We start from the raw sequence: 25,988 nt of genomic DNA, 5'->3' as shown, positions 1-25,988 counted from the left end.
GGCCCCTATCTATTCATGCCCTTATCTATTCATGCAAATTAAAACTGGGTTCAAACCTACAAAACAAAGCAAGACCTTCAAAACATCTGATCATTCCATTAATGAGAACATTTTAAAAGCAAGTATCAGGTATGAACAAGTCCTACCATTAATCATTATTCTTCCTTCTGGACAGAAATAGAAAAATGGGCTCTAATTATAACTATCCAGCCTGCAGCCCTTAGCAGGAAAATGTTACCAAAGGGGTTATAACCTACCCCCCAAATATAAATCGGCCACTCAAATGGGATCTTTTCTTAAAAATAGTTACCTTAGGTCCACATGTTTAATGTGAGGCATTTTTCGTAAGGCCTGCAGCCTAAGGGTCTCCATACAGTTTCCAGACATACAGAGTTTATCCACAGCAGTCAGTTTCTCCAATACCTCAGGAATGTCAGTGAATTCGTTGAAAGAAAGACCGAGATAACTAAGCTGATGCATGTTCTCCAACTCAGCAGGAAGGCTCTGCAGAAAGTTTCCATCCAACAAAAATGTCTGTAAGCTATTAAAGAAAACATAAGAATTATAAAGAGAATATGTAAATTTTACATCTTTATTATCAACATAAAAGTCCCATAAGTCTAGATCATATTACTAGGAAAAGAAAATGCACTTTCTTTGCAAAATATATGAAGGGAGGGCCTGAGGCAATAATACATCAGAGAGAAAAGATCAGATAAACATCTTAAACATTTATTGAAAACAAATATTATGGTTAATTTTCCTATCCTGGATAGGCATAAATGGGAACAACGTGAGCTAATTGCAGTGTGAGTGCCATAGATGAAATCAGCCCAAATACCAATCTTTCATTGTTACTTTAAAAAATTAACTTCTAAGTCTTAGAATTCAGCAGAACCTAGAAAATGAGCAAGTAACCCCTCCTCCCATGTTTAGACACACTCATCTATAGGGATCTTCCTTTCTAAACAGAGATATTTTAATTTTTTACAAGATACTAACAAGTATAAAAGCTAACAAATGAACTCCACATAAGAACCTAATTGGAGCCAAGACTTATATGACCAACAGAAGTTAACTAATATCATGTGCTATGGTCCTAATGTAGGACCTAAGGGGTTCGGAGGGACACTCCACAGGGGGTTTCAAGTACGCACTTGTGCATGACTCCCACGGCTGCTGGGACTGCTCGAAGGGCATTGCAGGACACATTCAGCTCCGTCAGGGTTGGAATATTGCAGACTGCTAATGGGAAGTCCCCTAAATGATTATTGGAAAGGTTGAGACTCTTCAACTTGGTGAACCTATTACAATAAAACAAAACAGAAGGAAATAAAAGACAAATGTCATAGATGCACAACTTCACATAATTTTAGCACAGCGTTAGAGATAATCCAGCCCAACTCTAATTCAACTGAGGAGGAAACGGAGTCCTCAGAGGTTAAGCAAGCAGCAGAGCTGGAATGCACAGCTTCAGACTCAAAGACCAGTGTTTTATCTGAAATATAAACATCATATTAAAAAAACAAACATCACTCTACAGTTGGGGAGGTGACTTCTGCTGGAGTAAAATATTTCTTAGCTTTCCTTTAGCCAGCTTAATTCACACACATGTGAATGATAACAGAGAGGGAGGATAAGAACGTATCTTCTGATTTCTGGGTTATCCCACACAAGTCAAACACTTTTCTGCTTCACTTCTCTCAAATCCAAACCTGAAATAATAAAAAGCTATACTCTCCAAGCCAAGTAAGTTTGTAGTCCCAAATTTAAGCACCAATTATCATTCCTCAATCTCAATGCAGCCATTGGTATTGCTAACCAGACACCCTTGGAAAAGTCTTGTCACTTTAATGACACTTGACTCACCTAGCCTCTTCCTAGCTCTCTCCAAAACCTTTCTCCAATGTTTTTCTTCTTTATCTCCTCTTCCCCACCCCACAATTTGGTATTCCTTACAGATCTCTTGTCATTTCTTTTCTCTCCCTACACTGTCTCCCTTGGAAATCACTTCACTATTGTGTGAACAACTCTCTCTAACCCATCACTTGTCATCTCTTCTCTCCTGTGCTTCCAGTCCACAACCAAACTTACCATCCTCATCCCAGACCAGCACTTTCTCCTGTTCTATTTTTTAAAATATATTTTTATTGATTTTAGAGAGAAAGGGAGAGGGAGAGAGAGAGAGAGAGATAGAAACATCAATGATGAGAATTATTGATCAGCTGCCTCCCGCATGCCCCTTACTGGGGATCAAGCCCGCAACCCAGACATGTACCTTTGACCAGAATCGAACCTGGGACCCTTCAGTCTGCAAGCCGATGCTCTATCCACTGAGCCAAACCAGCTAGGGCTCTCCTGTTCTAGTTTTGTTAACAGCTCTTTCATTTTCTCAGTTGTCTAATAAATATTAAGTTTTACTTCTCTGTGCACTCCTATATTTGGCCCATTGCCAACTTACACACTTTTTCTATTTGAGATGAGAATCTGATGAGTTATTATAGTATGCTAATTATTTTTAAAGCTGTCCAAGCCTAAATACTAGAAGTAAACATATTATATGCCCAGAATAGATATACACATATCTTAAAAATAAATCTAATTCAATCCAGTCAGCATTTTAAAAAAACTGTCATGAGAACTATTTGCTATTGTTTTTTTTAATTGATTTGGGGGGGGGCGGCGGAGGGAGAAGAGAGAAACATCAATTTGTTGTTCCACCTATTTATTCAATCATTAGTTATCTCTTATATATGCCCTGACTGGGGATCAAATCTGCAACCTTGGTGTATAGGGACGATGCTCTAACAACTGAGATACCTGGCCAGGGCCAACCTATTTGTTGAGTTCTATAATAAAAAGCGTTTAGCTTTGTTGTAAGTAGTTACATATAGTTTATTCTAAACAGAAAGCTAACAATGTGCCTATTTTACAGGTTGAAAGAGTTACCTTGACTTTTTTATAATAGCTGTTTTCTTGGAAGGTGGAGTATAGACCTATTAGTATTTTAAAGACAGAAAAACTCCTTAAGAATGACTGCTAAACCTGAATAATCATTTTAAAATTTGTTTTCTATTTTACAATTTGATTCATTAGGCCTTCCTGAAACAAGAATGCTTATCGTCGATTCTGACTGTCTATCATCTACACAACATAAGCTAGAATGACATGGTCTGCTATTCCTAGTGGAGGGATTCTCAAAGTAATGCTGGGAGACCCCAGAAGAGGTTCCTAAGACCTTCACAGCAGATTCCCAAGTTCAAAATCATTTTCATAACAATACTAAGATGTCATCTGCCTTATCACTCATTTTCATCTCAATGTCCTGGAGAGATTTCCAGATAGAACCTGCCTTTGTGAGAGCATACCTGATTGGACTGGAGATTTCCAGACAGAACCTGCCTTTATGACTGCACAGCTGATTGGATGCCTGCTAGATTTGGTCGAACATTTCATTAACTCACCCCTAGTGCCTTGGCAGGGCCAGACCAAATGATTTCTCGGGCTGGATGCTCCCCAGCTCTGATCTAGGTTAACACACCTTTGAAATACCCATTTTTCAGACCCCTCGGAAGCATAGCCACGAGAGCACACAATCATAACTATCTTATAATCCAATCCCCGCCTTGCTTTCTCCTACCTTCACAACCTCCTCCTTAATTCCAAATGCATAAAAGAAACTGCAACTGTCCTTCTTCAAAAAGTATCTGAGATTTTTGCTTCCTGGAACTGTCATCAATTTGGCTCAAATAAACTCTTATAAAAATTATCCACAGGTCTGGGGTTTCTCATGTCTACAGGTACAAAGACTTTTCAGAAAGTGAAGAATGGAAGAATCACAATTCCAGTAATTACTCCAGATGGGAAATGGAAGCAATGCAATGACTTTTGGAAAAGTATCTGTCAACAACCGGGGAGGGGGCGGGGCGGTATTCATCTATGCAAACAAATTTACTAGGATCAAACCACTCCTGAGAACAAAGGAAAACAATAGTGAGTTTTATAAGCTTAATTGGAAGAGAGAGAGAGAGAAAAAGCAAACTCTTAACAATTACCCTCCATTAGTTTTATGTATATAACTTTTGTATTTTAAAATGGCCACCAGCTCTAAATATAAAGAAATGCAATTATTCTTTGCATCAATTCAAGGACAAAAGCACTATCAGACCTTACTGTGAAGAGAGCTGCCCACAGTCCCAGGAGTAAGAGACCCCATGGAACAAGGAGTCTGGCACCCTTCCCTAGTTCTGCTCTGTCCAATAGGATGCGATGGGCATTAGGTGGCTGCTGAATACAAAAAGACTTAGTACAAAAAGAATGTAAACTCATTAATAATTTCTTAGAACTGATAATTTTGATATATTAAATTAAATCACATAGATTATTAAAATTAGTGTCACCTCTTTTTTCTTACTTTTTTGAATGTGGCTACCAGAAAATTTAAACTTACATGGTTCCCATAACATTTCCATTGAAGAAGCGTTCTCTCCATTCTAACAGTAAACAGGACCGTGGAATTCCCTACCCAAATGATACCAAATCTGTTTTCAGGGCTTGTGTGGGCCTCTTCCTTGGGCCCATCCTCCCATAATAGATCCTAGGACTGGACAGAGCTTGGAAGTGTGGGCTGCGTGGCCACCACACCCCTAGAGGGTGAAGGATGGAGCTAGAGAAAAGAAGAGATCTGGACCACTGGGCCAGCTCTCTCCACGATGCCATAGCCAGTATAGAATCCCAAGGGATCTGAGGATTTTAGATTAGAATCAATGCCTGCAGATATGGGGGTTGGGAACAAGTCACCCGAAGATGTGCCTCTGTGGTGTAGAGATTTGTTCTGCCCCTCCCTTCCTAGAAGAACTTGAATTAGAGGCCTTGCCCATATTAAGAGAATATCAGAGGTAACATCTTTTGACCTGTCTGTAGAGCAGGACAAACTTCTATTTACTAACCATCTTGCAATGACCTTTCAAAGCCCTCAAGGTACCTTACCTCATCCCTAGCTCAGCATGTCACATATACCTATTTTCTCTTTGTTTCTGAACCTCTCGTGCGCGCAGGCTTCTCATACATATTTGTGTATTGAACTGGGTTGTTTCTCTTGCTAACCTGTCATGTTTCTGTTTGAGTAGACCAGCTGTCAGAACCTTGAGGACAGAGGAAAGTTTCCTCCTCCTCCACACAAGTCATCATACAAGTATACTTGTCAAGGTTGGAGGAGAGATTGTATTTTATTTAACAGCTTGTTAGCTTGGTTATAACTTAAATATTTAGATATATGGTATGGGGCCTCCATTTATACTCTTTCCCTACACCTGTATATTTTAAGGGTTAATTCTGATATATAAGCATCTTAAATTTCTCTTACTCTTTCTCACCACGCTCCCTACCCGCTCCTCATATTCCTCCCTGTGCAGCCCCTCCCCCAAACTCTCCCCAGAAAAGAACACAGTGTTCAGCATACTTGTTTAGCTAACAAAGCACTGATTGTTTGAGAGCTCAAGTTCTTGATCAGAACACATTAAAGCTCATCTGTTTTGGAAACTCTAGCCCTTAGCCTTCTTAGAGTCCCACTTTTTCTTAATAGATATAGAAAGCAGTCAGATTACAGGCCTCTGCCAATTCAAAAACCCCTCCAGAGAAAGATAAGAGGGATAGTCTACCTAGAATCTACTTCCCCTTTGTCTTAAAATGGGTGAAAGAGATACCTGGAGGCAAAATTAAGAGAGAAATACGAGATGAAAAATGGGGAGTGGATGTCTTTTCCTCCTTTTACCTTCCTTCAAAAAGAATGCAGAGGAGAGAGCAAGGTGACAACACACCTATGGAACAAGACTAGAAATCTCTATGTCTTCTAAAAATACTTATAGCTCTGTCATGCTAACAGGTGAACCAGATATGTTATCAAATTTGCACAGATCCAGATTCTAAAATAAAACTGGACGGCTTTAACAAAAATATATATTTGGTGAAATACTTTAAATAATTTTATATTAAACTAATATCACAGTTTTTAAACCTTAAAAACAAATCCTTAAAATGAAATTACATCACAGTACCTCAGGCTACAAGTATTTCCTCACAGCTGTTTAATGTAGGTAAGCAGAACAGAATCAGAGCATCACAAAATTTAAGGTCAATAAAAATTATTTTAATGATGATTGTAATAACTATAGTGGTCGGTTTAGCAACGACAATGGATGAGTCTTTTTGATGCTTTAGAAAGTAAAAGGACAAGAAACTGTGGCTCGTTTTTTAAAAACATCTGTTACACATGTATACTCACACAGCCAGTACCAAGGCTAAAGAGAGGTACTTGAAATGGATAGATCTTCCTTATTCCTCAAGGTTATCAGAAGTGAGAATAAAAGGGGCTTTTGAAATCATTTTCTTTCATGTCCCAAGCTCATAAATTGAAAAAGCAGGCTCAGAGAAACCATGTGACTAGCACATTCAACTTGAATCTACTGCCTTTCATCATCAGTACTGCTTCTCATCTCACCTGCTCTTCTTTTATTACATCTTTATTAAAGAGTTCAATGTAAACAGGTATCAATTACTAATAATTCTAAGTCACAGGTCAAAGAAGGGCCTCGGAGTAGTGTCTGGAAAGCATGCTTTTCCCTCTCTTTCCCCCTAGTGGGTGGCCTTCCCAGCAACAACGGATATGTGGAACACTAAGTACACGAATATTCAAACCCATTCAGGCACAGCCCAGGGCTCCCCAAACCACCCAACACCTGAAAAGACTGACTTCACTTTCCACAGCAAGCAATATGCTTCAAGGAAACAGACAGAACTCGTGTGCATTTGTTCTATAATAGAGCTCAGAGTAGGGAAAAGAAATCAAGTTAACATTTACCCAGAGTCTAATAAAGAGTAATCTTAGTTAATTCCTAAAATGAAGTTACAAGGTTCAGTATTTCAGTATTACATTAGCAAATGGTAATGGGCACTGTGTGTACTTTCAGAACTCAGGTCTGACTTAATGCAAAGTTCCAAGGCGCATGTGTTTTTTAATACCAAGTGTCACAGAAAAGTACAATCGACCAAACATACTTGATAATTTACACTGACAGAAAAGTCTAATTGTGTGTGTTCACATAGAAACAATGAAGTCCCTTTCAAACTAAGTATCCTAAGGGGCACATAGCAAAATGCATGATTATTTACAAAGGGCGGGCCTTGAGATGATAGAAGATCAAAGTGGAGATAGGGAAAGATGGCAGAATAGAGCTGATAGAATCACTGCTTTGCCAAATTGACGACGTTTCTTTCATTTGCATTTCTTACTGTCTTCATATTATAAAACAAAGTTATAATAACAATGATACTGAATCTAGACACAAACTGTGCTAAACTGTCCAGGGGTTTGATTTACTGATATGTGTACCTCTTCCTGTCTTTCTCCAATTTTACAGCCATAACTAATTAACAGCAAAGGAGGAACAGCACACACGTTAAAACTGCCATTGAGGAAACAGAGCAATCATTAGTTTCGTCCCTTAACTTCTTTTAATCTAGACAGCAGTACACCATGTTAATGTATTTTATAGTCTTCACTTAGCTTTAAATGGATTTTTTTTCTTCATCACTAAATTTCCAGGTATAATATTCCAAACTACTCTCTTGAGGAAATTATTTAATGCTACAAAAGGAAAGAGTGCTTAACTTCTTACATTAAATCGAAAGGTTAAAATGCATCACATCGATGCATCCGATTTTCCTGCCTTTATCAGGAAGATATATAGGTGTTTAAAACAGATCAACCACAGCTCTATAAGCTTATTTCATTCTGGTTTCAAAAAAACTACTTAGACAATGGAGAGGAGCCATGTTTTCCAGGGCAGCAAAGAAAAGGCAATGGTTCTATGATATCAAACTTAAGAAAAATAAACAAACGCACAAAGACCGCCTATTCTCACACACTTCCTCCTCCCTAGCTCCTAGAAGTGCTTCATCTTTTCTCCTTTCTCAGCATTTATCCACTCATCTACCCACACTCAAAAATTTAAGTACAAAATTCTTACTCCATCTGAGCTAAAGGGAATGGCTATATATACCTGTATATATCTAGGGCACAAAGCCAAGTAAATAGCAAATTGAGTATTTGGAAACATAATACTAATTGGTTTTTAGATCCATCTAAATCTTCAGTAGTTTTCCTTTCAGGAACTAAGGATATACTAGTAAAATTTGACAGTAAAATATGGTGGAAGTAGTTCTATTTTAAAACATATTTCCAATGTGCTTAAAATGAGTGTTACACATTACACTCATGAAGAGGAAACCATACTTGTTTTATTCAATGAGTCAGAGGGGAAAAAAATCAATATTATTTTCTGGAGTTATTATTCACTACAAGTGGGTCAATTAAAAAAAGATCCCCTGGGTGATTACATTTCCATTTCGTAGTAACAGTTCATGTTTTTGTCCCTGTGGGGGGACATGCTAATACACTTTGGAAATTATTAGGCTTCAGTATTAAGTAATGAAGGACCTGTTGGAGCTGTAAGCCTAGCTCTGGGCTTAGTCTACTGCTTCCCATTAATTATGAAAAACAGGCTCCCTAATAATGGTTCGGAGTGGCTGCACCTTAGCAGAGTGTGGCCAGGCAGTCAGTGCTTTGTAATACTCACTATATTAACTTTTAAGAGAAATATTGTATTTGATTACCAAAATATTCCATGCTCATTCTGTCAGTCAAACTATAGGAGCATATAAAGAAAACACTAACAGTCTCTCCAGCTTCCTTCCAAATCCCAAGCTCCTGAGAGAACCAGTGACAAGAGTGAGGTGTACATCATCCCCAAGCTTTTCCTCCTGAGAAAATACAAACATGAATAAATAGGAGATAACCTCCCTCCCTAATTTTTTTAGTGGGATTATGCCACACACCTTTCTTCCAGAACTTGTTTTCTCATCTAATACAAACAATTCTTCTTTCTGAGTCAGGACATAAAAATCTAACTCACTCTGACAGCTGCAGGATACACAGAGGACCAATGTTCACAATGTATTCCATCCTTCCACAGACTGATATTAGGAGCTCTCCAGTTTTATGCTATTAGAAAGAACTCAGCATCTCTATTTGTGCAGCAATGATTTCACTTTGTAATATTTATGGGTGCCCAATGCCTTATCCATAATTCTGAAATCCAAAGAGCTCTGAAAATTCAAAGATTTTTCATTGATTCATGTGGTGGCAAAAGCTGACTGGGCCTGAGGTAAATACTCATTTTCCCTCTTTAGAAATATGAACATGTTTGCTTATGGAGTGCCATCCCAAACCCTTCTGGAGGTGTTATATAAAACATGCAGTGTAGGCACCATAGTAATAGCTTCAATAATCTGTAAATCTCTGAATTCTGAAACACAAATGGCCTCCTGAGTTTTGGATAAGGGATTGTGAACCTACATTTCTAACAATGTAACTGACTGGTCCAAGAGCATGTGCAATTTAAATTTTAATGTGTGCTTCAAGATTACCAAAAAGTTACAGAAATGTAGAAGAGTTTCTTTCCATGCTACTACCTTCACTAACATTTCATGTTAACATCCTTTCTAGCATTGCTCATGTGAAGGCCAAAAGCTGGCAGGTCTTGGACATCTCAATTTATATTTCTCAGTCAAGTTCATCTTCTTTGAAACTCACCTTCAAAGACTTTGCCCATTTTTCTGCTGGGCTGCTTGTCTTGTATTTACCTGTATGCAGAACTCCCTGAATGCCGTGTGCCACACTCAGGGTCCTATGGCGCATGTGTCACATGACACTCTCAGCTTACCATTTCCTTTTTCCCAGGATTAATGGTGATTTTTGCCACACATGAATTTTTATTTGCTCAAATTTGGCAATCTTTTTCTTTACGGACTCTATGTTTTTCACCTTGCATGAGAAGGTCCTCTTATTCCACCTCAAAGTGGTACAAATGTTCTCGTATATTTCCTTCTAATATTAATGTATTTTGTTTTTTACATTTAGATCTTTATTTTACCTGACATTTATTTTTACATAGAATGTTAGGTAGAGATCTAAATTTTTTTTCTGGTAACTAATTATGCAATACCATTTTTTAAATAAAGCATCTATTGCTGCACAATAGCGGAAGAGAGAAGGAAAAGAGAAAGCTTGGTGTTGTTCAAATAAAATAGAAATATCTGGGTAAAAACAAGTTACATTTACTTTTTGTTTCTCTTTCCTTTTTTTCCAAGAGAATGTATAAAATCAAGTGCCTGTGTTTTTGTTCTTCCTAGGAGCAAGCCCACCTTGTGGTTTTGAACCACTAAAATGCTTGAAATGAAATGATTAGTTTGACAGAGTAACGTTTTTTTTTATCTTTAGAAAGACAATTGTTGGGACGGGCAAAAAAGTACTTTGAAAAATGTGTATTGAATGCACTTACTCTCAAGAAGCCTATTGAAGTCAATGAGTGAGAGAGACATCAGTCAGTAATGTGTTTGATTTATCTTCCACGCACTCCTCAAATCCTGATTCCTTCAGTGTGGAACTTCACTGGCTCATGAACTTAGTCCCACAGCCATGTTTCAATAGTTTTGTTCCAATTCAGGAATAAGATCGAGCAACTTGTATGTGCTATCACAGTTATGCAAGAAAACAAAACAATTTGTGCAAGACTTAAAAGGCTCTCTCATGGATGCAGAATGAAGGAAAGAATGCCTTTTGCCCTATGTTCCCCTTGGACCTGTCTGTGGCTGCGGTGGCATGAGAAACATCTTAATTGCTGGGTCTGCTTCAGAGTTGCTGGGAACACCTACGCCTCAGAAGGCATGACTCAACTCCGTTCAGCTCTCACACTGCTCTCCACACCCCCACTGCCCTGGGATTGAACTCTATCGCTGACATCTCCGTTTCTTGGTGCAGCATTTTTTCCTGATGTCCCTTTACAATGTCTGAAATGAATCCACATGAACTTATGTCTGCCATTCTGTTCCAAACAATTCAGCATCTCTATTTGTGCAGCAATGATTTCACTTTGCAATCCACCAGCCTCCTTTCCAGTGAGCACCTGCCAGGGTCTTCTGGGAGGTTCAATCGCACAAATGCTAATGGGGCACATGACCAGCTTCTCAACACTCAAGCCAAAACAAACAGAAACCATCTCATCTTAAGCCTAGCCATCATAAATGACTTTCCATAAAGCAAAATAAGCATAAAACCTTCTCTTAGGACTAAGGAAACAAAAATAAACATTCATATTTTACTTGGATAAAAATGAAGATTTACAACCACAAAAAGATTTGAGCAAAATTTTCTTAATTGCTGCAGATGTTAAAAAACAGAATAAGTATACCAAAGCTACAACTGATAGACATAATTTTTCTGAAATAATAATCAAGGAAATCAAGAACACTCAGTGTTGGCAATAATTACAGTGGACATATTGCTGTAAAGGCGAATTAAAGCATTCCCTAAAGAGAGGAAATTTTATTTTAATCCCCCTTTTAAAATAATTCCAACAGGAGACACTTATTGGTTCCCTACTTTGTACCAGACCCTAGGCTAAATGAATCCTATATACATAACAGTCAATGCAGGAGAGGGGAGGGGCCGTGAATAAAGTACATTCTATACAGAAAGTCACTCCAAATCATGAGACAGCAATCATGTGGAAATAGCAGTCACTAGATGCAGAGTAACTCTGCACCATCTAATTAATGAAAACAATGTCATAGCAGCATAAATCTGTCATTTTCTGACTCTGATAAACTGGCAATATACTAATGATAAAAAAGACAAGAAATATGTTATCATGTTACAGTTAAACATCTCTCTTATGAAATGGATTCTTTACCAATTTATCCATGACTATATTTTTTCATTTTCTCACCAACAGATGTGCTACAGCTGGCCAATTTAGTTGCAATACTGTTCAAGGGGTGTTTCGTATTAACCACCACACTAGTAGCACAAATAACAAAAATGTAAAAAGAAAACTTCTATAAAAGGAAGGCAACAGATCACTATTTCCACTCCTCTTTTCAAAGTAAAGAAGATCCACATAGTATACTTGGATAAAATCCCAGCTGAGTCATACAGGGATATATAAAAATGAAAACCGGACATCTCTATCATGGATATTAGATTATCAAAGGAGAAAGTGAGCATAAGCTAAAGCCATGGATAAAAATCATGTCATGAAAATGTGCTTAGCTATGATAGCTTAAGATCATATCGGGAATAGCCCAGGCATATCTGGTGATTAAACAGAAAAAAAAAGTCTAATACCCAAAACTTTACTAGGTATACAAAAATCTGATCCTAGGACTGAACCATTCATTCACCAAACATTTTCTGAGTTCTTATTGTGCACAAAGGTGTGTGAAGCATGCAAACATGGACTGGGCATGGTTTTCACCCTCCAAGAACTTGAAACAGTTTGGGAGCAAAGATGCTATAACATAAAGCAGAAGATGAAACTTACTGGGGGAAAAAATTATGACTGTTTCCAGAAGAGAACACTCACTTTTATCTAAGGGATCTGAACAGAGTTCAATAGGGAGATGGGGACTGGAAGAGAGAGCATTCAAAGAGAATAGGGTGGTGTGACTGTTTCTCAAATTTGAGCATGCACTGTTAAAAATGCAGATCTTCAGACCCCCTCACCAGAGGTTCTGATTCAGCAGGTCTAGGATGAAAACCAGGTTCCTGTTTCCTAAACCCCCCAGGTAATTAGCATGCAAGCATCTCATGAATCATACTGTCAGATACACTGATTTGGAGGGCAAAAACTCCAGGATGTATTTGGGAAACAGTAAGCAAACTATTTTGTTAAGCAAAGAACTCTGTAGTTGTCAAGGACACTTAGAAACTAATCACAGAGCACCTTGAATTCCAGAGGAAGACACTGCAATTTACCTGTGAAAATTTTTGAGTAGCAGAGTGACATAATCTTTCCTACGATGCATGGATGTGTATATCACATAAATCAAATAACATCTCTTCCCTTGCTGAACTTCCCACACACAGCCCACACACACATCACACACACACACACACACACACACACACACACACACACACACACACACACACACACACACACACACATCCCTCCCTCTCTGTAAGTAAAGAGTGCATTCTGACAGAAAAATGTAAGAACTATTTGGAAACTCAGACTTTCCCTAAGTCTCTCTCGTTAATTATCTGTCCCAAAAACATCACTAGGGAGGGATGGGTGTGCCCTGCTTTCGAGAGGTCAGTCAAATATCCTGCCAGTTGGAGCATCGAAACCCTAACCACCCGTGGGAAATGACCACAGGCATGTGACTCCTCCCATTCAAAACTCTATTACTATGGAGAGCATGGTGAGTGACATCAAAATTACCGGCATTCTTAGGGAAAACAGAAACTCGTGGGTCTTTAATTTTCAGAAGTTACACATGGGGGTGCAGAAGGAGCTGTGATGAGAAAGAGGAGAAAGGGAGAAAGAGGAGCATTACTGCTTTCCATCAGTGTTCTCACTCTGGCAACCAAAGAGTTATTTCAGAAGTCATGAGTAATGATGTTAACCATGCTCCTAAGTTCCAAGCTATGATGACACTCCCCCAGCAACAACTGCACAATAAGCATCTGCTGGCCCTGACTGCATGCTTATCACTCTCCCCTAAGACCCACATGGAGGGAAAAGTTGGTTATCATGCGAATACCATGTTTAACGTTAAACTCTTGCAGTCAAGTTAGAGCTGAGAGGGTCCAGACAGAGCTCAATTAAAACAAACAGAAGAATGGAATTGGCCAGAATACAATAACCTCGCTGGAATTAAGCCAAGGCTTCTGAAGATCCTGCCCCACATTTTATTTAAGGGGAGAAAAAATGTTAAAGAACAGCTTAAAGGATCCCCAAAAGTCAATAGTGCAAACTGTAATTTAGTACAGTCTGCCTGATAAATAAATCTTTTGTCTCTCTCTGAACTCTCCCTTCTAAATGCACTGTAGAGAGAAGAAGAAAACAGGCTATTATTGCCAGAAATGAGGTTAGGAGCCACCGAGGAGAGAACCCAAGGCTACACTATCTCAGTGCCTCAAGCACCAACTAAAGGCTTTCCTTTGATCAAAGGCTCAGGGAAGGAAAATGGAAATTGTGTGAAATGGAAAGCTTCCCAAGAGGATCAAAATTCCATCTAAAAGCAAAGCTGTATAAGAAAGGAACTTACAGTGGGGGGAGGAGTTAACTGAAAGAAGGGCATTCCATACAGTCCATGACATTCCTTAAACATGTGGCAAGCCCCCTCCCACCCCTCAGCGGTGAAATTCCTTCCCAGGGATCTCTCTACCCCTAGCAGCACTTGGGTTAAGTGTTTCTTCTTTAATACCTCGGCTTGTGCTTGTGCTTCAGCAGTTGGCACCTCCTGTTTGCAAGTAATGTTTTTTATATGGCAGATCATCTGCAAAGAAGCTGACTTTGTTCTAAGTACTGCAGCTTAAGTCTAGCAAATGAGCTGCAAAAACATTTCAGCATGCTAGTCCTGCTTCCCTATGCTAACGCAGCATCCCGATCCCCATTTAAAGTGAGTTTTCAGAAATTAATGACAAAAACAAAAATTACAATCTCTTTCTATAAAAACCTGGGAATGTGAACTCTTGGTGAGGATAAGTAATTACAAGAGTAACTCCACATGCCAGATCCCCAAAGAACAGAGTAGGAAATAAGGTCAGGTTTTCCACTCCATGGGGACTAAAAATGTAGAAAATCACGCTTTCTAAGAAGAAAGGAAGGTACTTAATAAATTCCAAGCATAATTGTGAGGTTCTCGGTGCTCATTTCTTCATAACCTTCATTCTACTACACCCACATACTTGGACATCCAACTCAATCTCACTCCTTCTTTCCCACTGTTCTCCCATCTGAAAACTCCACACCCCTCCTCATCTCCCTTATTCTTTTCAGCTAAAACAAATTTCACATCTAATTAGAGCTCAAGTCACTGCTTTCCTCCAAGTCTTTAATTAACTCTCTCCTTGACCCAAAGGTAATCTTTATCTTATTTTAGGTGATATTATACTCATTTTATACCAGAGCCTATAAGGCACAATATCATGCACTTACTCCTAAATTCCTTGAAATTGATCTCTGGGAGCCATAAAATGTAATGCAATTGATCAACAATCATTCTGAATGTCTACTGTCCCCTTAAAATAGTAATCTCAAGCACTAAATACATAAAATGGCCCCACTGTTCAAAGCATTTTTGGATGCTCTCTTCTGAATGGATCATATTCTTCTGATTATCATTAGTGGTGGGAAAACTAGCAATTCAATTCAACAAATATTTATTAAGGGGCCATATATAAAGTACATTGATTATGAAGAAAGCTAACAATTCAGGAAATAAATAGGTCACATGGAACTGAAATAACCAAAAGCTTCAAGAAACAAAAATCATTACAAATATGCTCTGAAGGGTGGGGAGGATTCACCAGGTGCAGCCTGGGTTTTACACATATGAAGTCAGGAGCATCCTCCTCCTTGCAGGGTGAACCTGAGATATGTTTAGAGAATGGTGAACAGACCCACAGATTTTTTTTAAAGCTACCATCTCCTTTTCCAACTTGAATCTTTTCCTCTGTAATGTTTTCTGCACCATCTCACTATGCAGGCTGCCTTCTCATCTCACCTTCATCCAAAGAGAAATATAAAAAGTGATAAATTACCAGTCTCACTTCCTTCTACAAGTTGCTACTAATACTTTTTGCAAAGAAGTGGGGTGTATTTAACACAGAGCTGGAAAACGCAATTCCCACCACCATTCATACACACATATGTTCATTTGCCAAGACCTGGCCACAGGTCCTTCCTCTGAGGAAGAACTGACTTCTGCCCTCTAGGAATTCAAAGCCAGGCAAAGTAGACAATAATAAATACAGAAGACAGTGAAGAAACAAAGGGGACAGGCTGAAGTAAACTGTTTCTTTATGATATCTACACTGTAAGTCACCCAGGCAAACATAAATGTAACCTCAAATATTTAAAAGTTGAGGCAACAGTGCTATTCCTAGGCATTATGTCCTTATTAAAACTGACTATTGCAGAGAGGAACCAAGATGGCGGCATAGGTAAACACCGGAAATTGCTGCCTCGCACAACCACTTCAAAAATACAACTAAAAGACAAAACGGACATCATCCAGAACCACAGGAAGGCTGGCTGAGTGTAAATTCTACAACTAGAAGGAAAGAGAAAAGCACACTGAGACTCAGAGGAGGTGCGGAAGTAAAGTGCAAAGGTACGGAGGCGCACTTGGAAAGGGCTGGCAACTGAGGACACAGTTGTCTTTTTCAATCGGGAGGGAGTCTTAAGCTCCCGACTGCTCCGAACTCCAGTTCTGGGCGAGTCTCTGGGGACCCAGACTCATACGGGGAGAAACTGGACTGTCTGGCATTGGTCAGAACTCGAGGGCGGCTTTCTCTCAGAGGTGCTTGCAGCGATTACCGGGACACTGAGACCTGGGGCCTCTTAGCTCAGGGCTGAGGATCAACCATAGCTGCTTGCCCCGCCCTGTTGATCCCCTGATACCCCGCCCCACCCAAGCTGTGCTCAGAGGCTTTTGCATATGAAAGGCCTGGCCCTTTGCAATCTGAAAATTACCTAACAAACTGCAGCTGGGTCAGAGAGACCCAGAACATCCCAAAGAAGGCCCAAGGCCCCACAACAGCTTGCATTGCTTCACAGCTGGGCCTCATCTGGGCACCTCCAAACCGCAAACAAAGAAGAGAAATCTGCAGATCTCTCCATAGCTCCTGCTGGGTAGCCTCAGGCAGAGGCTAAATTAGCACCTCCTTAGAGATCCAAGAGCCAGTGTACCCAGTGGTCAGAGTGGGACCATCCAGATTACAACTCCTCAGATCCATAAGGGACACACTCAGGGGGCAGACTCAGTGAGCACCAAAGCCCCACTGAAGCAAGTCTTGCCCCAGAAGGGTGTCTCCAGCACAGAAGTTCTCCCACCATAACCACAGCTGATTCTCACAGCCAATTGGCCTGGAGGTCAATTCCTCCCAGTGATACCTACAACAATCAAGGCTTAACTACAACAAGACTGTGCACAAAGCCCACAAAGGGGTGCACCAAGAGTGTCCACCTCAGGTAATTGGGGAGGCTGAGCCACTGGGCCCTATAGGACACCTAACACACAAATCCACTCTATCAACACAGGTAAGCATAAAAAATGCAGAGACAAAGAAACAGGTCACAAATGACAGAAATGGAGGAAAGCAAACTACTGGATATAGAGTTCAAAACCACACTTATAAGGTTTTTCAAGAATTTTCTAGAGAGAAACCAAGATGGCGGCATAGGTAAACACCGGAGTTTGCTGCCTTGAACAACCACTTCAAAAATACAACTAAAAGATGGAAAGACATCATCCAGAACCACAGGAAGGCTGGCTGAGTGGAAATTCTACAACTAGAAGGAAAGAGAAAAGCATACCGAGACTTAGAGGAGGCGCAGTGTGGAAGTAAAATACTAAGGTGCGGAGGTGCATGTGGAGAGGGCTGGCGGCTGAGGGCGCGGTTGTCGTTTTCAATCGGGAGGGAGTCTCAGGCACTGAGCTCCAGTTCCGGGCGAGTCTCTAGGGACCCAGACTCATACGGGAGAAGCGGGATTGTCTGGCATCGGTCGGAACTCGAGGGCAGCTTTCTCTCGGAGGGGCTGGCAGGGATTTCCAGGATACTGAGAAGCAGAAATGCCATAACTGCTAGCCCCACCCTGTTGATCCCATGGGACCCGCCCCGCCCAAGCCGTGCAGGGAGGCTTTTGCTGGATAGCCTCAGGCAAAGGCTAGGTTAGCACCTCCCTAGAGATCCAGAAGCCAGGAAACCCAGAGGTCAGAGTGGGACCATCCAGTTTGCAGCTCCGTGGAATCATAAAAGACACACTCAGGGGGCAGACTCAGTGAGCACCAAAGCCCCATTGAAGCAAGTCTTGCCCCAGAAGGGTGTCTCCAGCACAGAAGTTCTCCCACTGCAGACACAGCTGATTCTCACAGCCAATTGGCCTGGAGGTCAATTCCTCTCAGTGATAGCTACAACAATCAAGGCTTAACTACAACAAGACTGCACAAAGACCACAAGGGGGTGCACCAAGAGTGTCTTCCTCAGGTAATTGGGGAGGCTGAACCACTGGGTCCTAGAGGACACTTGGCACAGAAAACCACTCTATCAACACAGGGAAGCATAAAAAATGCGGAGACAAAGAAAAAGGACACAAATGACAGAAATGGAGGAAAGCCAACTACTGGATATAGAGTTCAAAACCACACTTTTAAGGTTTTTCAAGAATTTTCTAGAAACTGCCGATAAACTTAATGAGATCTACAAGAAATCTAATGAGACCCTCGAGGTTGTGATAAAGGACCAACTAGAAATTAAGCATACACTGACTGGAATAAAGAATATTATACAGACTCCCAACAGCAGACTAGAGGATTGCAAGAATCAAGTCAACGATTTGAAATACGAAGAAGCAAAAAACACCCAACCAGAAAAGCAAAATGAAAAAAGAATCCAAAAATACGAAGATAGTGTAAGGAGCCTCTGGGACAGCTTCAAGCGTACCAACATCCGAATTATAGGGGTGCCAGAAGATGAGAGAGAGCAAGATATTGAAAACCTATTTGAAGAAATAATGACAGAAAAATTCCCCTACCTGGTGAAAGAAATAGACTTACAAGTCCAGGAAGCGCAGAGAACCCTAAACAAAAGGAATCCAAAGAGGACCACACCAAGACACATCATAATTAAAATGCCAAGAGCAAAAGACAAAGAAAGAATCTTAAAAGCAGCAAGAGAAAAACAGTCAGTTACCTACAAGGGAGTACCCATACGACTGTCAGCTGATTTCTCAACAGAAACTTTGCAGGCCAGAAGGGAGTAGCAAGAAATATTCAAAGTGATGAATGCCAAGAACCTACAACCAAGATTACTTTATCCAGCAAAGCTATCATTCAGAAGTGAAGGTCAGATAAAGAGCTTCACAGATAAGAAAAAGCTAAAGGAGTTCATCACCACCAAACCAGTATTATATGAAATGCTGAAAGGTATCCTTTAAGAGGAGGAAGAAGAAGAAAAAGGTAAAGATACAAATTATGAACAGTAAATACACATCTATCAACAAGTGAATCTAAAAATCAAGTGAAAAAATAATCTGATGAACAGAATAAACTGGTGAATATAATAGAATCAGGGGCATAGAAAGGGAGTGGACTGACAATTCTCTGGGGGGAAAGGGGTGTGGGGGGTGAGGGAAGAGACTGGACAAAAATCGTACACCTATGGATGAGGACAGTGGGGGGGGGAGGGGCAGAGGGGTGGGGTGGGAACGGGGTGGAGGGGAGCTATGGGGGGAAAAAAGAGGAACAACTGTAATAATCTGAACAATAAAGATTTCATTTCAAATAAATAAAGAAATAAATAAAAGACTGAAAAAAAACTGACTATTGCATAAAATATTGTGAAACTATAAGGCACAATAGTAACAAAATAATAACAAAATTCAGTATCTAAACGAGAATGTTTTAAAAACGCTGATGGTGGTACATCTTCCTTTTTGTGTGTGTGCCTATTGAAGAATCACATATGGTAGACGCACATTAATAATTCTATAGCCATACAGACACACATGATTTATTAAGTAACTTGAAATATCAACTTCTACCCAAAGTTAGTAATCCTCCTATTAAAAAAAATAACTCAATTCCTAGAACTTGCTGGGACCTCTAGCTGACCTAGCTTTGTTTCTCTCATCAATTCACTTACAAAGAGCAAGAGCTGGAAGGCAGATCCACCTCCTATATTAATGGATGAAAATGATAAACAACCACCAGCCATCAAGCACAACTAAAACATAACCAATTTCTGATAGTAATGATTTTATAATTCCCAACACATAGAATTAAGCAATTTAAGTGTATTTTAATTATTATCAATCTGTCAAATACCTATTAAAATATAGGCTTATCTCTAAAAGTGGTAGGAAGAAGTGATGAGTAAATTAAAATTACCTAAAATGAAGACATTTAAGTTCAACTTAAGTGGCAAACTTGACAAATACCATGGATGAAGCTGCCAGGAATGCAGACATACAAATTATTACGATCAAACATCGCTTCTGAGTTTGCTCTGTGCACTGCTGTTTGCACACATTGTGCGGGAAGAGCTCTCTGATCTAGGAAGACTTACAAACTCTAGGACCTGCGATGCAATGTTACCTCTCCTGACACTTTAATGAACGATCAATGTGAAAGAGCTAAATTTGTCAGCACAGCAAAATGTCTGAACACCAATATAATTTAGTATGAATTAGTTCACACTGCTCTGATACAGTATTAAAAACAATAAAGATAAGACATGGACAGGACCCTTAAGCCAGCAAAAAGTTTCTGTCTTCATTGACTTTACAAAGAAACTTTCACTAAAAATAATTCTCAATTGCAAATAATAATCTTTGTACTAATACCAGCTGGGTCATCTAAATGGAGATATAGTTAATATGTAAAGTACTAATAAAAGAGAGGTAAATAATGCATTATAATTATTAGTGACATAATCAGGAAAGAACCCATTAAAACTACCAAAAATTACTGATTCTGCCTCTCCTCTATTTTGAAAACTAACTTGAAGAGTTCCAATGCCAATAAAGGAAAAACAAACAGCGGTGGTTCCAAGAACAGCGTTTTCCCTCTGAAACCGCTGACCTGTGTGTGTACATCAGCATGCCATCTTTCCAGATTTAGAATGCTGCTGCAAATACCAGTTTAAATGTTCTGTGAAAACAGCTCATTCGTTTAAAGTGAGAATTTGCCATAGGAAGCAAAATTAAGGGGCTATGTAGTTAAGAGAAAAAGTCTCAGAATGCCTGCCTATTATAAATGTGCTGTACCTAAAAAGTTTCTCCCTGGACATTTGCCCTAACATTGTAATCTGAATATTCATTCCTTGAGACTTAGGTAAAACATGAAAATAAATTATCCTTTGGGAACTCTCTAACCTGTTCCCTGTGAAATGTACACTAGATTAGCACTAATTCCTTAAACATACAAATAAAAATAAGAAATTAGATAAATGGCATATTCTCAAAACTGCATACTAACTGCATGAACATAAAACTACAGGAATGATCTTTGGAGTATAAATATGAGTTTTTAAAATTTAAGTCCCTACCATTAAACGTATGTGTGTGTATGTCTGTGCATATTCACATACATTTGCACACTTATTACTCTGAAACATAGCAAGAAACCTTTCTTGGATAATGCAGGTGGGGGCCAAAAATCTTATAGAAGTATGTGGTGGAAAAGAAATTGGTTTAAAGCATCGGTTTTCCAAAGAGCGGTGCTACAGCAGCTGCACCAGTTGCTCAACCCCCACATACCAAGTTCCCTCAGCATATCTCCCCCCCATATTAATGTTTATTGCATGTAACATTATTATATTTAAGATCATTTTTCTTGAAATAAAAAAAAAGCAAAAAAAAAAAAAAAAAAAACAAGCAACAGAAACCTTTGCAGTAATAGTCTGTCAATACAGGTACTGGTAAAATTGATCTATTCTTTTTGTTAACCCAAATTGTACACTCTTATTTGTGCCTTTTCTATGTTTTTTTGTTATACTTCTACAAAAATAACTTTCAAAAGGTTACATAAGGAGGTGTCAGACCCCGTATTCTCTCCCCAATTCCAAAAGGAAACAGTTTATTCCCCAGAAGAAAGTGAACCAGAGAGTTCTGGGCTCAAATACATTAGAATCATAGAAAACACTGCTCTGCAAACAAGGAGATCAAATAAAAATCCACATGCTAAGTCTTGAGATTCCAGTTCTCTTTCCTGTTCAGCTTCCCGAATCTTGGCATGCACTGCCCAGGCAAAAGACCAAAGGATTCCTCTCCAGTAAAACTGGCATGCCCTGGGGAAAAGATCCACAGACACTGTCTTTGGAAGTTTCCCAGTGAAACCACAAGGCTTGCCCTGACAGCCCTCATAATGAAGCTGTATGGTGGAGAAGCCCCACCCACCGTCCAAGGCGCCAGATTCACTTTTCTGTGACTCATCATTAAATAGGAATGGAGAGCTAATGATCACCAAGCAGTTCACTCAAATTTCTAACAAAAAAGTCAGGCACCTATACAAACAGGAAAAAAAGAATCAAGACAGTGCAAGAAGGAAGTAAATAAGTAAATAACCTTCCTCAGAAAGAGAAAAAAATGCACTCATGGAAAAAATAATAGAATGCTATTAAAATGCAAACAAATTAAAACAAGAATGATCTCTTAGAAAACAAAGACAGCAGAAATTCAGAAAGGTTAAAACAAAATAGAGAAAACCTGTCAAGAAGTAGGAAAGGCATTAAGACAGAGATAGGAAAATTAGAGAATTAGAGGACAAACAACGAGGTCCCACGTAACTAACAGGAATTCAAAGGAAGAAAGGAGAAAACCAAGGGGGAGGAAATCACCAAAAAACATAATGAGAAAGTTCCAGAACTGAAGGACATAATTTTTCAGATCAAGTGTTCATCATAGAGGCCGAAATAAGGAGTGTCATGAAAAGAAGATCCTAAAATCCTTTGGGGGTTGTTAATTTTAAAAAAGAGAACAAAAGACGGATCACTTACAACACTTTTTAACAGGAACTGTAGAAGCTAGAAAACAATGGCTTACTGGCTTCAACATTCTGAGGAAACATGTTTTCCTCTCTAGAAGTCAGCCAAATGATCAATCAAGGGTGAAAGAAAAACTATTTTCAGTTATACAGTGTCTAATAAATTTGCCCCCACATCCCTTTTCTCAGGAAGATCCTAGAAGACATTCCATTAAAAAGAGGAAGTAAACCAAGAAAAAAATCACAAGACATAGGAAAACTAGTGGTCCCACAAAGGAGAGACAGCAGGGAATTCCCAGGAAAATGGCAAAGGTATTCCCAGGACAACAGCTATGCAAGGCCTGACTAGCTCCAGCTTGCAGAGGGAAGCCTGTCCCTGGAAGAGGTGCTAAGGAGAGGGGCATAATGCTGCCAGAAAGCTCAGGACACTGGAGGAAAAGGAAAGCACACCAGTGAAAAAGAGAAGCAGCACACAACAAAGGAAATGGAATCACTGCATTTAAGTGCCTTAGCTGTGAATCATGGTTCCATGTTCAAAAGAATGTCAACCCTCCAATGCCAAGTCAACTAAAAATTAATACCTATACACAGCATGGGGAAGCAGCAGTTTCTGCATGTGGGGAGGGGCCGGGGGGGGGGGGGAAGTGCGACATATGTAAGAGAGTTGAAGTCTCACCTTCCATTGTAATATGTCAGCACGTAATGTCCAATAATGAAAAAATTTTAAAGAGCAGTATATACATAATATTTCAGAAGATGGAGGAAAACAGCAAAAAGACTCAAAGGTGGTTGCCTAGGGAGCAGGACTTAGGTGAAAGGATAGGCTGGAGTTCTATGCACCTATTCTTACTATGGGTCTTATTGCTTGTTAAAAAAAATTTTTTAAATCTATATAGGCTATTAGTTTGATGAGGAAAATGTTTAAATTTTTAAAAATTCAGAGCAATAGGTAAGAAAAGTAGAGAGAATGAACTGCAGTGGGAAAATGACAGCAAGATAACCAGTCTCCAGGCTCCTGCAGAACTCTAGGTGAGAGCAGGGAAGTGCTTCCTCTGATAGCTGGTGGACAGGGGCTTCCTGAGGGTTGGGGAGCACAGGAGACAGGGGATGGGTTTGAAAGATATTTATTTATTTGGGGGGAGGGGTTAGAAAGATATTTATAGGTGGAGAATCAAAGATAATGGGAGACAATCAGGAGACTGAAAGAACAGGCAAGGTGATGGCACAAATATCCAGCCCTCTAGGTATTTACTTAATTAGTCCACAAATGCTGGCTCCTTGGGAGCATCATATCCTTCCCCTCCTCCCCAAGAATATAGAAGCATTCTTATTTGCCTTTTGTTTAGGTTAAAATTTTTGGTAATTATGAAATATACAAATAGAAAAATACAGAAAATAGGAATGCTCATCCAAGTACCAACTTTTCAGCTTTTTCAAATATTAATATTTTGTCATATTTGCCGTTAATGTCTGTCATATTTACCACTAATTTTTTTTAAAGAAAGAAACATTATGGACATAGCTGAAACTCTCTTCAAACCATTCCCTAATCCCATCACCAATCTGCCTCCCAAAAGATGACCACTAACCTGAATTTGGCATTTAAAATCTCCATCTACCTCATGCCTAAAATAAGAGCACTGGTTTGCATGAATTCTAACACCGTTCTCTAGTCTGAGACACCAGGATTCAATAGTATGAGACAAAGTTCTTGATGTTCTGTAATGAAGTGCAAAAACCTATATATACTGCTGTAAAACACACAAAAATATTTCAAAATAATTTCCAAACTCAAAGCAGACCAAATCATAATGTGACCTTTTGGCAAAACAATCATAGTAACTTTATTATAGTAGTGTCAGTAAATATTATAATCAATGCATAGGGCATATGAAAACCTACGTTCAGGATTTTGCTGTGCCTTCTTTTCATCATACCTATCTGCTCCAAGGAAGGATAAGGAAGTGCTTGAACATAATATCCTTATTGGAGTTCTGACTGCCTGTGCAATTAATTCAATGTAGCACCAAACTGTCCCAGCTGTCACTGACTTCTTCTCTAGCAGGTGATTACAGCAAAAAGATTTTCAAAAATTTGTAATGCCAGTGTTACTTAAAATTGTCCTTGATGCAAGGAAGTTGTTTGTATTACATCTCAACCTGTGAGTCCATAACTTTATTTTCTGGGTGATGACATGGGAAGTACATACTTCTGTATACTAGAGCATGAAGGTCATCTCAAGGAGAACACTTGTACGATTATTCGAGCTGTGAGCCAAACAAGCCACTATGTTTATGGAATACCACTTTTACTTGAAAGAATAACTGACAAACTCGTTATTTAGACTTGGGTATCTGGCAGACACTTCCTCTACAATGAAGGGAAAAGGTCAATTCAGGAAAAACAACTGACAGTATTTGCTGCCAAGGGACAGCTTTACACTTTCAATTGAAAATTAAAATTTTGGAAAACTTGTTTCCACCGTGAGCTTGACAACATTCCAACACAAATATTTTTCTGATGAGATGTGTGGTAATATTAACAACTGTGATTTCTTGAAACTGCATAATGAAATGTGTTAACATTTGGAATATCTGTATTACCTAACAAACCAGTATTTTTCAAATGACCAATACATAATGCAGTAAATGATGCATGGGCAAAGACTCATTCAAAGTGCGAGAAAAACCAATAGAGCCTAATGTAAAACAATTTTAAAAGTTCACTAATAGGGTCTTAGATTCTACATTGGAACCAGCATTTAAGAAATGATTGCTTGTCAAGTTTTGGGATAGTATTAAAAGAATATTCACAATTATCAAAAATGACCATTAAAATACTCTTCCCTTTTCCTACATATCTGCATAAACTTTGTAATAAGCATTTATTGAATTACTAGAGGCCTGGTGCACAAAATTCATTCACGGGGGGAGGGAGTCCCCTTAGCTCAGCCTGCACCCTCTCCAATCCAGGACACGTAGGGGGACATCCCTCTCACAATCCTGGACCGCTGGCTCCTAATCACTCACTGGCCTGCCTGCCTGGTTGCCCCTAACTGCCCCCCTACCGGCCTGATCGCCCCTCACTGCCTCTGCGTGCTGGCCTGATTGCCTCCAACTGCCCCCCCGCCATCCTGGTTGCCCCCAACTCCTCCCACATTGTTCTAGTCACTTCCTTACTGTAAAACTTGCCAACATTATCTTCCTTAAAATGGTTGGGATAAAAGAGTGGTCACTCCAAACTGCATCAATCTAAAGTTATGGACGTTACTTAAATTAAAATCGTTTATTATGTTTATTACGTTGTTACTCATTAGTGTTGTCGGGGTTTTTCTAGATTATGAAATGTCACGTTTATTTTGTATATATCCCCCT

At 39.4% G+C, this 25,988-nt stretch overlaps 1 protein-coding gene across 1 annotated transcript in view; it reads right to left on the bottom strand.

Moving 5' to 3' along the window:
* The window catches only part of PHLPP1 (PH domain and leucine rich repeat protein phosphatase 1), a 207,090-nt gene that overhangs the window by 51,317 nt on the left and 129,785 nt on the right, over window positions 1-25,988 (bottom strand). Inside the window, exons 6-7 of the mRNA XM_014454458.1 lie at window positions 1,158-1,304; window positions 311-541 (exon numbers count right to left, since the gene is read on the bottom strand). Of these exons, the coding sequence (XP_014309944.1) occupies window positions 311-541; window positions 1,158-1,304 (378 nt within the window). The remainder of the gene's footprint in view (window positions 1-310; window positions 542-1,157; window positions 1,305-25,988) is intronic.

Source organism: Myotis lucifugus, unplaced genomic scaffold, assembly GCF_000147115.1.
Source record: "Myotis lucifugus unplaced genomic scaffold, Myoluc2.0 scaffold_36, whole genome shotgun sequence".
In the NCBI taxonomy this organism is placed as follows: Eukaryota; Metazoa; Chordata; class Mammalia; order Chiroptera; family Vespertilionidae; genus Myotis; species Myotis lucifugus.
This window is presented reverse-complemented; position numbering and strand designations above follow the sequence as displayed.